Source organism: Camelus dromedarius, chromosome 5 (assembly GCF_036321535.1).
Source record: "Camelus dromedarius isolate mCamDro1 chromosome 5, mCamDro1.pat, whole genome shotgun sequence".
Classification (NCBI taxonomy): Eukaryota; Metazoa; Chordata; class Mammalia; order Artiodactyla; family Camelidae; genus Camelus; species Camelus dromedarius.
In genome coordinates this window covers 61,384,579-61,399,757 of record NC_087440.1, presented here as the reverse complement: position 1 = coordinate 61,399,757, position 15,179 = coordinate 61,384,579, and the positions used below count along the sequence as shown (strand labels likewise).

The 15,179-nt window shown below is 39.1% G+C and overlaps 1 protein-coding gene across 2 annotated transcripts in view; it reads left to right on the top strand.

The window, feature by feature from the left end:
• Window positions 1-662: 662 nt before the first annotated feature.
• The window catches only part of PPP2R5E (protein phosphatase 2 regulatory subunit B'epsilon), a 132,217-nt gene continuing 117,700 nt past the window's right edge, over window positions 663-15,179 (top strand). The window contains exons 1-2 of one of the 2 annotated variants that reach the window (XM_031453828.2): window positions 663-1,268; window positions 3,476-3,636. In XM_031453828.2, the coding sequence (XP_031309688.1) occupies window positions 3,480-3,636 (157 nt within the window). In that variant the 5' untranslated portion in view covers window positions 663-1,268; window positions 3,476-3,479. Of the gene's footprint in view, window positions 1,269-3,472; window positions 3,637-15,179 lie in introns of both variants that reach the window. The other variant, XM_010976667.3, reaches the window with a different exon arrangement.

Below are 15,179 nucleotides of genomic sequence, written 5' to 3'. Positions count from 1 at the left end.
TCAAAACAGAGGTTTAGGTTAAAGGAGACGAAGATACAAATCGAAGCGATACCCAACCCTGGGCCGGGCCCCAGGGGTTCAGATTTCGGTGCCCACTAGGTTCAGAAGAGAGCGACTGCGGCGGGATTCATATCGCGCTGCAAGGGGCCCATTTACACAGGCACAGGCGCTGGTTCGCGTCCTGAGTAGGACTTCTCGAGCCCAGAGGCGCCAGCCTAGTGGCTGAAGAGGGCAGAATCAAGGCCCAGGGGGCGCCCCCGCCCCAGCCGACCCTTGCCCTTGGAATCCTCCAGCTGAATACGACCGCCACCCAGAGGCTCTGCATTGCGCGGAAACGCGTCCCATTGATCGTCAGCCGCACACCCTCGGGTTAAGGAGCTCCTCTCACGGCAGGCGGCTGCAGCTACCACCCTCCTCGGCCAGCCCCACCGCTTGGCGGAAGCGGCAGCAGAGCGGCCGAAGATCGCGGTTGCATCCGGGTCCCTCTCGCCTCAGCCCAATCCTCTGCCTCCTCTCTTCCCACCCTCCTGTTTCTCCGCCCCCCCGCCGCCAATCCCTGATCGGCTCTCAGCCCAACATGCTGGCCTGGGAGTGAAGGCGAGCGGCGGCCAATGAAGCCGTGCTTCCCGTTTGAAGCCGCCAGTGAGTGGGCGCGGGAGGCGGGCGCTGCTGGCCTGAAGGTTCGGTTGCGCGTGTGCCATGGACTCAGCCGCCCGGTGATATTGACAATAGGAGAGAGAAAGGGGCATTGACGGGGACTCACCGCGGGTACCGAACGGCGGCTCTGGCAGCGGCGGCTCCAGCTCCAGCAGCTCCTCCTCCTTCTCCTTCCTTCTCCTCCTGCTGCCGCTGCGGATCCAGTCTTCCTCCCTCCCTTCCCCCTCCCCTCGTCGCCGCCGCCGCCGCCGGGACCGGGGCAACGAGCAGAGGCGCCGCCCGCCGGGAATGTGAGCGAGGAGCCACCGGCGGAGCCGCAACGGGGTCGGTGCCGATTTGATGGGACGGGCCCGCGGGGGAGGATCGTGAGGCCGCCGCCGCCGCCGCGGGAGCGCTGAGGTTCAGGTCCGGCCGTGAGGCCTAGAGGCGCCGCCGCCGCGGAACCGGAGGGACGCCGCGCCGGACAGCCGTCGCCCCGGGCTCCCTTTCGCTGTCCGGACCTCCCCCCGCACGTCCCGGTCCCGCCACCCGCCCCCGCTGCGGCCCTCTCTCCCATCTCCCGCCCCTCGAAACCACAGATCATCTTCGGATTCTTCTCCAGAAGCTTCAAGGTAACTTCGTCCCTCCAGCACCGCGGCTCGTCTGCTTCCTTTCCTCCTTCCCTTCCTCCTCCTCCAGGAGAACCTGCAGGGCACTGGCCTCGGAAAGGCCTGGCCCGGGCCGGAGAGGGGTGCGGTGGGGTGAGGTGTGGGAGAGGGAGCGCCGGTCCCACTTGTCTGATTTACCTGCAAATGCTTCTGGTGATGCCTCTTATCCACTCTGGCCCCCTCCCCCTTTTTCCTCCACCTTCGGGCATTGGAGGCGTATTCTTGTCCCCCTTTATCCACTGACGGGTGCGGGGTGGGGGAAAGGGAATTGGTGTAGTGAGAAGGATTCTGTGGCAGCTTGGGGTGGCGAAGGGTGGGTGGGAGCAAAGGGAGTATGTGAGCATCCCTACAGACAAACCCCTTCCCTGGCTTTTCCCTCCACCCTAGTACCGCCTTTGGATTATCCTGAGCCTTGGAAATGCCCCGTGCCCGCTGCTTAGAGGATGATAAAGCTTCAGGCGCTTTGGTCCAGGGCGAAACCTGTTTCCCCGGGCTTTGCACCGACCCGTTGCCGCTACTGCACGTTCAGTTTTGCAGCGCTTTAGGGTTGAGATCCTTGACGTTTATTATGGGCCGCGGGCGTAAGGGGCAAATGGTTAAAATTTTTTTTTGCTACCAATAAATCATCTTTAGAGATAGGAGGTGAAGAACCTTTATTTTAAGAAATGAAGAATCTTGTCTTTAAGAAGCAAAAAAAGTGATGCAGAAACAGAATTTACTGAAATCTTGTGTTGTGAGGGTTAAATGAAACCTAAGTAATTCACATACCAGATTGGAAAAGCGGTCCCTAAATTTCCAACATACAAATGTGATTTGGAGCTTCTTGCTAATGCAGTCTTTACGAACATTTTTAAGTGATTTTACTTCTTCTGTAGTTATTCGTAGTTTGCAATTCCTTTTTATCTGTCACATTTTATTTAATGCTTAATTAGATAGATTGCTAAAAACTTTAAAAAAAAATAGAGAACCAAACAAGACCTCAAAATTCCACACCTCAACATCACTCGGTTTTGTTTGTTTTTTGTTTATGTTTTTGTTATTTTTACTTTGCCAGAATCCAGCTAATCCAGGTAACTTTTTATTCTCACACGTTCACGAAGAAACTCCCTTACTCTTTTATCTAGAGGTTAAAAAACACTTATGTATTGGGATGACAGGTGAGTAATTGCATTTCAGCATTTCTCCCATATGCATTATTTCTATTCAAGTCTGCCATTAATCTTGCATGGAGACTCAGTGCCACGGAGATGGTGGCATCTGTTTAAATTGGCGAATGAAACTGAGCTTAATGCTTGTTACTTTTAAGAAATAGCCCTTATTTTAATAATTTGAGAAGGTTAAAAAAATCCAAAAGAACTGTTCAGTTCCATTAGTTGGATGGAATGAAAATTAATATTTGATGATGAACTTAAAGGGAACTCACTTGGTTGTCTGTGTAGGCTGTGAATTTATGTTTTTATTTCAACTTTGGTGCACAGTTTCATTATAGTTTGTTAATTAAGCTTTAGTAACTTCAGATGGTTTCATTCAAAAAGAAGACTTCTTTGAAATGATTTTAATTATGCCTTTTATGTATTCGTTTAAAGTAATCTAGCTTGTCCTCGTTTGTGGTGTGGTGTAGTTTATCATAGCTAACACAGCACATTGCATTTAAAGTCATGTCCAGGTAATTCAGAAATTCCAAGTTTCACCTTGCTGTGATACATTGGTGTAGATTCTTGAAGTACCATAAGGGTTTCAACTCTAGAACCCATTCATAATATTAAGTATCTTGGAAAATGTTTTGGTGGAAGTTTTCCAGCTGCAGAATAGCTCCGGAGTTACTTCAGGAATCTCAAATTGAGAAGAGCTTTGCAGTTAGAAAATGAGCACGTGACTTAGAAGAGTTCACATATGAATGAGCATCTTTAATGTATGTTGTAGTGGGAGAAGCACAGGGCGTTAGCATTACAATATCGCTTACATGGTACTTATGTTACTTCTGTTTTCCACCAAGTTTTCACATTTCCTCATTGAATGTATGAGTGTTCTTAATTGATTTTATTTGCTTTCTTTTTCACGTATTCCCATTTTCATAAATAGTGTGTATGAGAATTTTCGAATTTGTGTGTAACTCACAGGTGTGCTTCCTTCTCAGGAATGTGTTGATGATACCTCTTTCTCTTCAGTAGGGATATGTCCTCAGCACCAACTACTCCTCCATCAGTGGATAAAGTAGACGGATTTTCTCGGAAGTCCGTCAGAAAAGCCAGACAGAAGAGGTCGCAAAGCTCCTCACAGTTTAGGTCTCAAGGCAAGCCTATTGAGTTAACACCTCTGCCGCTGCTAAAAGGTAAGTCTCATGACCAGGTGATGGGTTTCTTTTCAGTTGATTTTTTTTTTTATATCTGTATAAGTTTTCTTTTTGTAGAGTTTCATCTTTGTTAAAATTCTGTATTGCAAATTGAAGGGATGGGAGATTTCAGACCTCCTGAAGTAACTGGTGTGACCAGATACACCCACTCTCTTTTTAAAAGGGCTCGGTTTAAAATAAATAGCTGTGGACAAATGAAAAGAGATTTATTATCAGGAGAATCTCTCACAGTGATAAGCAGAAAAAACTGAATGCCCGGGAAACTTTAAGATGTCTAGGTCTGTGTTTTTCTTTTTTCCTTCTGTTGACTTTTAGATGTATATACTGTGTGCAGTGACAACTACAAATTATACAGACTTAGTCACAGGAAGTAAAACTAGTAGAGGAGATGGTACCATTAACTTTCATATGGAAAATTATGTTTGAAAGAATTGATTTAAAATCGAGAAAAAATGGTCAGTAATTGATTATATACATTCTTGTTTTCAGATTTGACAAATAGAAAACAGATTGGATGATCATACTTGTTTATGGAATGAATTAAGGATATGTTTTTAATATGAGAATTGTTTTTTTCTAAATTAAATCTTCTACCTTTTGTTTGATTATGTGGGTACTTTTTGTTCCTTTTAATTTTTATCTTTTTGATTTATGTTTATGAACAAGCATTGTTTGAAATGTATCAGAACATAGTGTTTATAATGTGAAACTATTAGAATCTACCTTTGAAGGTAGATTTTTGTCTGCTGAACACTTAAAATGAGGAGAAAGGGGATGTGAACAGCACAATGCACTTTAGTGGCTCAGAGGAAATTTTAAAAACTTGGTTTGCTAGTTATTGAACATTTATTTCTATAACAGTTTGTGAAATCAGAAGGTATTATGAGAAAAACTGAAGTTTGACTACATCCTCAAAATGTAGCTTAGGATATTTCAAAAGCTACTATTTTTCCCATGTGACCTTGTTTTTAAAGGGAGGGAGATTCATAAATGAGATTCTAATGTTTATACTTGAAATTGGTAGATGTGAAATGAATCCTGATTACTGTAAAAATGCTGTATCCACCAATTAGTGAAGATGAACTTGTATGAGTTTGAGGGGAGAAAATTTTGGCTAAAGATTTTGCTAGTCAAAATGAAAATAGTCTTTATGAGGCTTTGGAAGAAAAATGAAGGAAAAATTCTCTGGGTATAAAAGTAATCATGCTTGAAATACAAAGTTGGGAGCTGTATTTGTTTCTTTAGTAATTTATTTAATCTGGACTAGACATATAATAGCTATTAGCATCTATATCTGGAAAAGGACTTTGAGGAAGCAGATTAAACTTTTTTAGTGTTATAACGCATTTTAAACTTAATTGTTATATTAATTTCTTGGGGCTCATGGTAAACATTTACATTAGAATTTAACTGACACTCAGAGCCAGCATGTGGTTTTGTGGGTGATGGAAGAGGCATGCATGAGAAGAATTTGGTACATGTTTTAATATTTTGTTTTTCCTTGTCTCATTTTTAAAAATTGTGGTAAAATATACACAAGTTTGACCATTTAAACTATTTCTAAGTGTGCATTAAGCGTGGCATTAAGTCCATTCACATCGTTGTGGGTTTATCACCACCACTCATCTCCAGGACCTCCACCACTATGTTTTCCCCAGCCGAAACTCTGTATCCATTAAATACCAACTCCTCTTACCCCTACTCCTAACCCCTTGGCAACCACCATTCTACTTTCTGTGTCTGTGAATTTGGCTGTTCTAGGTATCTCATATAAGTGGAATCACACAATGTTTGTCTCTTCTGTGGTTGGTTTATTATACTTAGCATAATGTCCTCAAGGTTCATCTGTGTTGTAGCATGTGTCATACTTTCTTTTCTAAGACTGAGTAATATTCCATTGTATGTATATACCCCACATATTGTTTATCCACCTGTCAGTGGATACATGGGTTCTTCCATCTTTTGGTTATTGTGAATAATGCTGCTGTGAACATGGGGGTACAAATATCTGTTTGAATTCCTGCTTTCACTTCTTTTGTGTATATACCCAGAAATGGAAATGCTGGATCATATGTTTAATTTTTTGAGGAATTGCCATACTGTTTTCCATGGTAGCTACACCATTTTACATTCCTACCAGTAATGCACAAGGCTTCCAGTTTCTTCACATCCTCACTGACACATGTGACTTTCTGTTTGTTTTTTTTATAATAGCCATCATAATGTGTATGATGTATCTCATTGTGATTTTTGTTTGCATTTTCCTAATGATTAGTGATATTGAGCATCTTTTCATGTGCTTATTGGCTATTTGTATATTCTTTTCTTATATTTTAAGTGGAATCTGGTGGTATTGAAAAATTTCCAAGAACTCTGCTCTCCAAGAATATGATTTTTGTGAACTTGTGTATTTTGCCAGCATAAATAGGAGAATTGGAGAGCAACAGGATTGTATCGTACTAGGTACACCCATAAGCTTAATTCCAGACAGACTAAAAGTGACTCTTATGTAGTAAGCACATTCTGGGAAATATTCTGGGAAACATTCTATAAACTAGATTTCCATATTTATAAAATAACAGTATAGTTATATAGAATAAAGTATAATTATATATAGACTTCAGAAATTTGTATTCACTCGAGTTTTATAGTGAGTGTAAAGAGTTAAATAACATTTATTTTCCTTAAAATAGATTGACTTTTATTTGTGTGCCTTCTCACCAACTTTAGGAAGTAATTTATGAAATAGAAAATATAGAAGGAATTTTTCTTTCTTTCTTTCTTTTTTTTTTTTTTGCCATTTTCTTAGGAAAAAACAGAATAAATTATATGCATGCCAAAGGATAGTTATTGATTTAATTTTCTGTAGAATTGCTTTGACTAAATTGGAAGGTTTGAGTTAATTTTATTTGGGGGTGTAGTATGAATTTTGAAGTTACTTTAAAGAATAAAGTAAAAAAGATGTCCTTTAAGGTCTTTAATTTTAGGGGAGTTTAAATTGGGAATTGTGTACATATAAGAATTACATAACCCATCTTTTTAATATGTAATTTTTGAGAGCTCAAAAATTAGGTGTTCCTAATGATCACTTATTTTGTATATTGCCTTATAAGAATGTTTATTACATGTATCATAATATTTGACTGACTTATAGGTAATACTCCCACTACTCCTTAGCATTTTAAAAGTCTCTCTTCACTTCCAGAACTGTATAAAAGTGAAAGGAAAATTTCTTCTAGCTTGCTCTTTTTCTAATAGGTGGGGTTTTGAAATTTGTGATCAATGATGTTATTTTCTACAGAAAGCAACACCCCCATGTAGTTCTGTAAATGTACCAGAGTGACCTGGCTTTTCTGCAATAATGAAATTGCAGGATAAACTTTGACATACAGATATTTGAATTTACTCCATCTTTATGTACTACTGAAAATGTCTTCAGAGAGTCCTAAAGTTTTTGAGCTTGAAGGACTCTTACTCATTTTCCTGATAAGAGAAATCCAGTAGAGGTTTAGTATCTTATGTGCTTGTTAGTAAGGAAGTAAAGACTTGGGTGCTTACTTTGTGCCTCCATAGCAGGTCATGAAACACGCTTTGATAGTTACCTAGGTCAGTCACTGAAAAAGGCCAAAATAAATGCTTAGGCACACATCAATAATAATCACAATAATAATAATAACTGTTAGTAGTAGGCGTATCTGGTTAGGTGGTTTATTTCCTTACCCATGCCTTACTTTCTTCTCTCTTTAACTTTAAGATTATTTAAGTTTAGATTTGAGTGAAATGTTTTTGAAAACTACCACCTCTTTGAAAATGGGATTAAAATGAAAGTGGCATCATTGTTGCTAGCCTCACAGTTCGTGGGTTTCTGAGGCATTTTCCTCATAGTTTGGATAGTCAGTGTTAAACATTCCAAAAACTTTGATGACTGAGGCTGAAAGTCTTTGCCTCTTAGTGTGGAAACCTTTAAATTGGTAACGTATTTCTGTAACACTCATTCTCTGACTTTTTTTTTTCAATCTCTAGGTTTATGATTCAGCTTACATTTTTATTTTTTAGGGTGACAGTCTGTAAGGAGCTTAAAAATTCCAATTTAAAACTAATTTTTGTGCTTTTTAAATTATTGGGTGGGGTAATTCCTCTTTCATCTGTATCTGCTTTGTGTAGTGTAAAGGAATATGCAGATATAATTCAGTTTTTCTGATGGACTAGTCCTCTAAGCTGTATTTATAGTGGGAGCAATCTCCTAAGAAGTGATGTTTTCTATTTTAGTGTTTACCAACCTCCTTGGAGGGGATGCTGCGCTGTCTTAGGGCAAATACATGGTACAAGTACTTTGTTGCCTGCAGGAGATCTGGCTCACTCCCTAGCTGTGTTGCCTGGGGCAAATGAATTAACTTCTGAAGGCTTGGTTTCCTTATCTGTCAAATGGGGATGCTAATGATAATCAGTAGATGTGGCAATGCCAGCTTCAGTGCATACTATCTATTGTCATTTAACTGGGGTTCCAGAAGTTAGAATATGAAGAATGTGGAATTATTATTTGACTTTTTTACATTTTCCTAGCAAAGAATCAAAATTGGAAATTTCTCTGAAAATTATGAAGCAAGAGCATAGTTTTGCAGTCATGAGTGTTTTCTCACTCCCAGATTCAAAGAAACAGTTTGCAGATGTGTTGAATTTAGTAGACTAGTTATTTTAAATATCTTTATTTGGAGATTTTTTTCATCTGCTGCGTTGGTATCCTGCTACATTTTTTAGTGTAATGCTTTTTATTTTTACCTTTTTCATTTTTTGAATAGATAATACAGGTATGTAGTTTAAATTTCGAAAGATACAAAAGGTTGTATAATGGAAAATCTTTCTCCCAACTTGGTTTTCCTAGTTAGTTCCCCTTCCCAGAAACAACCAGTCATAATATACCTGTATTGTAGGTATAGACATTCTTTCTGCCCTTGACTGAATTTGAAATGCATTCAGCAGCCTGAAATTATATGCATACTTTATATGCTTATGTCCACTTTTTTTTAAATGGGAGAATTCCAATCCAGTTTTTCCGATTCTCATAGGGGTGTCTGAATCAAAAAAGGGTTAAGAACCATCGATCTAGTTTGTACCGTACGTTAATGATGTATATTTGTCGGACAGCTAAATTATAGTTGTGAATGTGTGTACGTATGTGTGAATGGTTTTTAAAAAATAATCATAAGCCTTGCTTTTGAACCAGAAGACCATCTATAAGTTAATAGGTGTTAACACTCAGCTTTGCAGCCTTTGAAGCAATGTAATATTTTTGGGGGGGCAAAGAAATGAGAAGATCTTGCACAAAACCAAGGTTCAAATCACACTGTTTTCATGTGTGAAAGATTACACTAGTTGTAGTAAAGAGGTATTTACTTCACTTTTAGGTGGGATTTTTTTTTTTAATATGTATGTCCTAGTAGTTTGTTTCTATAGCATAGAGAAAATTCCCATACAGAGTCTTATGTGGGCCAAAAGAAATTGAGAGTAAGCATTCCTGATTTATGAATCATTTAAAAGCAGGGTAGCAGCTTGCACTCATAACATCTCAGTGTGATAATTATTGCTTAGCTCTTGACCTAAGTTTCATGGATGTTTTTGGGATGGAGTCTGTGCATTGTGGATGGGCCTTAGAGTTCTAAGAACTTCTTAAAATTACATGTAAAGTTTCTGTGTATGTGCTTTTTTTTTTTTTTTTTGGGGGGGGGAACAGGGTTCATTGTTTTCATCAGATTGTCACCATTCCTGCTCTTTCCCCAGAGTTAAGAGCTTTTGGTTTAGACTAAGAGATTGGAAATTGTTTTATTGTTTTTCCTGGGTATCATGTTAGCTTTATGTGTGCACACGTGCATAGGCTACTTACTAGTACATATTGTAGGCTTTAAACAGAATTCATCATGATGTGGGTCTCTCCAGGATGTAACCCAGCCAGGACATAAAAATACTAAGGTGCTAAATGAAACTTCTCATAAGATAAGGTGGTCTTTTTCTACCTAGAACTTTTCTTCTCTTAACTTTGGATCATTCTTCAAATTTCAGCTCAAAGGGGACCTTCTGAGGGACTGTCCCTCATGACTTTTAAAAATAGTCTTTTTTGAAGTTTCTGTCACTGTTGTCTCTTACATCGTATTTATAATCTGAAATTATTTTATCTTTGTTCATTTGTTTGTTATCTGTTTCTCCTCCCCCATTAGAATCTAATCTTTGGTGTAGAAACCTGGCTTGGTCTTATCTATAGGGTCTAGAGCAGTGCCACATACATAGTTGGCATTGAGTAAGTATTTGTTAGTAAATGAATGAACGTTGATAGTAGACAACATCTAGATTATTAGTAATAATAGTATAGACATTTATTTTCCCATCCTGAATATTAAATTTTTTTCCCCGAAACCTAAGCCATGCAAATTTATTTTAACTTGTGATTTACATGAAATTACAAACTTGTTTAATGAAGACTTTTTGTTTTCAAAGGATCAATTTGCTGAGTGTTCACTTAAAATGCTGAGGGTGGCTCTGTGCTCTGGTATTTCTGCATGTTTCAGGTTAAAAACAAAAGTGGTATCTTGTGGAAAGAGAATGGAGTAGATTTTATGTATGGCAGACTAAGAGTTACTCCTTTTATTTAGGGGATTTGTTACTTTTAATTTTGCAGAAGTTAGGATGTTAAGTACAGTGAAATGCCTCTTTTTTACTGGTGTTTGGGAACTGAATTATGGGCTGATCATATCACCAGGCTTCCTTTCTTTATATAGTTTAAGAGAGAGATATTCATGTCTGAATATTATAATAACTTTCAGAGCAGGGTTTTATGTTCAAGTTTTCTCTTGTCTTTAAAACTTCTATTTTATAATAATGTTAGCTCTTATTATTAATTAGATTTTGTAGTGCTTGAGAAAGAACAGTGAAGTGTCTAGATGTTTCAAAAAGGCTAACTAAAGTAGTTCTTTGATTCGTTTGCCAATAATGGCATTCTCTTTTACTACTTAAAAATATTTTTTTACCTTTTGTATTTGAAGATTTTATAAAAACAGATCTTAATTTTATGTTACAATAGAATTATGCATAAAAGAATATTAATTAAAAAGTATTATATTATTACCTAATATATAACAGTATGTACCTACTGTATGCCACATACACTACCTAAGGGAGGCAATTGGCCTCTCTGAGGTAAGATTGGAGGCTCTCAGGTTACACACTCCTAGGTTTGAAATCTTGGTCCATTCCCAGCTATGTGACTTCTAAGCACTGGTTTTTTTATCTCCAAAATTGGGAGAACATTAGACCCCACTTCATAGAGTCAGGTTAAGTGTCATCAAGCAGGTAGAACATTTAGCTCAGTGCTGGGTGCACTGCAGGAGATGAAGAATATTAACTATTACAATTATAGGAAAAAATGCATAATGAAAAATGCTTACCAATGTTTTTCAGTTACTTTTTATGTCTTTAAGACATTATGTGAATTATTTCTATTTAAAGAAGAAAAATATGGCATATGTAGAGCAGCTGGAATTAGACTTTTAAAGTAAAAAGGAGAACTAGCTCTTATGGAACCATCTCACATCTCAGCATTACTGTTTAGTCAACATCAGTTTGAAACCAACTTCTCATTTCAAGAATAAGAACTTAAGGTGGCTAATGTCATTATTTTCAAGGGAAATTCCATTTGTGGAGAGTTACCCAGGTGACATTATTGTTTAGATAAACTTATTTTGAAAGTTGTCTACTAGGACAGGATCTGCAAACTTCTCTTGTAGTTGCTTACTCCTAGCAGTAAAAATAACAGATATCTGGTTATACATTGTACGAATGTGCTATTATATGAATATATGACGTGCGTTAAAAACAGTCACAAACGCTGAAAGTTAAAAACTTTGATACTGAAAAAGAAAATGTGTAGATGTTCTAATACTTAATTTTTATACCTCCACTTAATTTTTACACCTCCTTTTCCCTTGCCCACATCCCCAGTGCATACACTAGCCCTGAGCACATCTTTGTTTTGATATGTATATATTTTAATGAATTCTTTTAAAAATATTTTATTTATTTGTTTATCATTGTTTATTTAATTATTTTTATTTTGGCAGGGAGGGGGAGGTAATTATGTTTATTTATTTTTAGAGGAAGTACTGGGTTTGAACCCAGGACCTCGTGCGTGCTAGGCATGCACTCTTACCACTTGAGCAATACTCTCCCTCTGTTTTGATGGTTTGCTTCAAAGAGAGAACCTTCCCTTCAGGTTTTCAGCCTTGTTAATTTTGTAGCATTTTGTTTTGAGCCAGAGAGAGATGTGAAGAGTTGAATGAGAAAATTTCTTTCTTTACCTTCTTGGGGTTTTTGTCCCTGCTTTTGAATGTTTTGCACCTCAAAGAAACAAAAATCTGAATGGGGGGGTTTTGCCAGTTGAAGGAGTATCATAGGTGGTTCTTTGTTGAGGGCTCTTATCTTGCTGTGGATGGGGGGTTTCAGAGGGCCCTTAACCCTCTTGAAATTCTAGGCAGTATTTTGTGTTTCTGTGCAGATTGACATTTGTCTGGGCAGAGGGTTGAGAGCTTTCATCAGATTCTCAAAGGAGTTTCCCCAACGTTGGGAACCATTGCCTTGGGTGGTGGGTGTCAGTTTCCTCACTCAGAGCAGAGAGAATTTGTCATAAAATCTCTTTCTGTGTAGAAGGGATATCTCATGCCAAGAGGTTTCTCCTACAGGTCTCTTCTGATTTTTAATTCTTTTTGATACCAAACAGAATTTTAAAGGGCTTTTGTAGATAGAAGTTACTCTATGACTCTGGTGTGGTTGTTTGGAAATTTTTGATTAGCAACATTTGAAAAATTAAGCTGGGTAGATAGAACTAACATTGGTAAAACTGAGTGTGCCCATAAAATAGTGTTTTCTCTGGAGCAGCTGTGAATCTAGAAGAAGTCAGGAGGGAAAACTCAGGTTATCTTTGCTGCTGAAGAAATAATTTAGTAACCAATGAAGGAGAAGACAAGTGGTATCTGTTGGTTCTGCTATGTCCCCAGAGATGTACCATCGGTGTCGCTTTGAAGCTTCCCAGTAACTCCAAGAGCAAGGGATTTTTGCTGTTAACTGAGGGTGAGGGCCTTGGCCATTCCTGCAGAGAGAGCTGGCATTGGGACCCCAAGCCGCCTGGTTCTGAAGCCAGGGTCTTCTCCCTTGTGTGCATTTGTGGGAGATGAACACAGGTAAGCACTGGAGGTAATGGCCGTCTTTCCCATGTTGTGCTGGGGTGACTTACTAAGTGAACCATCCTGCTGCTTCTTGTAAGACCCCTGACAATCATGAGGAGACTGAAGTGATGAGAAGAAGAAGCGGAGGTTAAGTGGGGAGCAGCCAGGCTGGCACTAGCATTGTGGATGGCAGGTGGTGATGGGGAAAAGTCATGGAAGAGCTGCAGGCCTCAGACTCAGCTCCTCCGAAAGGCCTGACTGTGCCACCAACAGGCAGACAGGATGGAGAGCTGGCCCCTCATGGTCGCAGAGAGGGGAGGATGCCTCTCTGTACCCCTAGGGGACTCAAATGCTTTTACTATAAGGGCTTGTCAGCCATGGGGAATTAGAGTGTGGCAAATTGGTAGCATTCTGGCAGTGGTGTTTTGTACCGTTCATTGTCCCATCTTTGGAGACTATTGTAGAAAAATGTATGGCTTTTAAGTTTAGGTGATACCCTAAGTTTGTGAATTGAGGTCAGTTACTTTTTTAGGGGGAGTACTTAGGTTTATTTGTTTGTTTATTTACGTGGAGGTTCTAGGGATTGAACCCAGGACCTCATGCATGCTAAGCATGCACTCTGCCACTGAGCTATACCCTCCCCTGCTGAGACAGTTATTTTAACCTCTTTGGAGCTTTAGTTTTCCCTTTTGTAAAATGGGACTTATACTTCCCAGGGTGGTCGTGAGCCATGAGTTCATGTGGGCAAACTGCCAATGTGTGGTCAGTCGCATGATAAATATTTCTTCCCTTGTCTTTCTGTTTGCCATTGATTTTTGTTTGAGTCACTCCTGTGGCCCTGGATCATGTTCCAGAGCGCACGGTGTTGTGAGGGAAGAGGTCTGGCAAAAGTTCATCCATTTCTGTAGGCACCATGCATGACTTTTATCTTAAGGTGATATTACATTTTAATGTAATTAGCTCCCAATTACTAGTGCCTGGAACATTGTTTAGAGTAAAATGGTAAAACCTTAAAAAGAACATGGAGAAAATTGAAACTTACCACCATTTCAGGAAAAGTACTGTCTTCTAACAAGGAAGATAAAAGCTTTGGAATTAGCCTTTCACCAAAGCATGCCCAGAAGACAGTATCTGGAAATGGAGGGGGGCGATTTCTTTGCTGTACCTTATAAGGATGTACAGTGAGAGTTCAGGGTGGGTTCAGGCTCCTAAGTAGCTCTCTTACATTCTTACCGTAGTGGTTTGGAAAGCACAGCTAGCATGCACCTTGCACGTTATGGGCATGTGACACTTTTCTTTTTGAATGATTATTTTGAAGTCAGGGACACTCAGCAAAAAATGAAGCTTCTTTTGAAGGTCAGAAGGCAATTTCAACCTTTGACTCATCAAGTTAATTTTTCAGAAAGATAGTGATGAATCAGAAGGATTGGTGTTTTTCCCTAATTTGTGAGCACAAGTCAAAATGACTGGAAAGCAGATCGATCCAAGGGACTTTCTGAAAGGAAGTCTCATTACTCTCTGTTCCATCCTCTTCCATGCCTCTAACTATGTTTGCTATTCAATTCCATCCGCAAGTGGTATAGCTAACTGATGTTTTTAATGATAACTAGTCACCTAGAAATAAAGTTCATTTCACTTTAAGAAAGCTTAAAGATTTTAATCAGTAACAGTTACGATGAAATTCTGAAACTCAGTAACCTCAATCTGGGATGCGGCTAAATCTTGGGGGAGCTCTTTCTGTAAGTTTTCAGGTATGAGGAGCCTTGATGTAACCTTTGGCTGCTGAGAAGACTTTGTGCTTTACTACCTAGAGTTAGATATTCTCTAAATATTTTGGATAGAGCTATATTTTATTGTATTTAGTTTATATCTTAACATTGTAAAAGGTATTTCAACTAATGGTGGTCTTTATTTAGGCTTTTCTGGTTTAGTGGTGTATCCTAGAAATGGGATGTACTTTAAATACCTCTGGGTTTAGGAGTGGTAGATCCTGTACTCATACTCTTGAATTATGGTGAGATTTGAATGAAATCAGTTGTGTGCAGATGTTTTTCAAAGTGTGAATGCAGCAAATAGCTATGAAAGGAGTCTGATTGTGACCTGGCTAAATCAGTCTTGTCCAAGGGCCTTAAATTCTCATTTTAAAAGTTGTTCTGTGGGCCATGTAATTCAGTTCATTTATTCATTTATTCATCACATTTCTACTGGATAGTGTGGTTCATTCATTCATTCATCCATCAGATTTCTACCGGGTAATGTGATGTTCCAGGCACTGTCCTAGGAACATGGTGATGAGCAAAAAAGAAGGTTAAC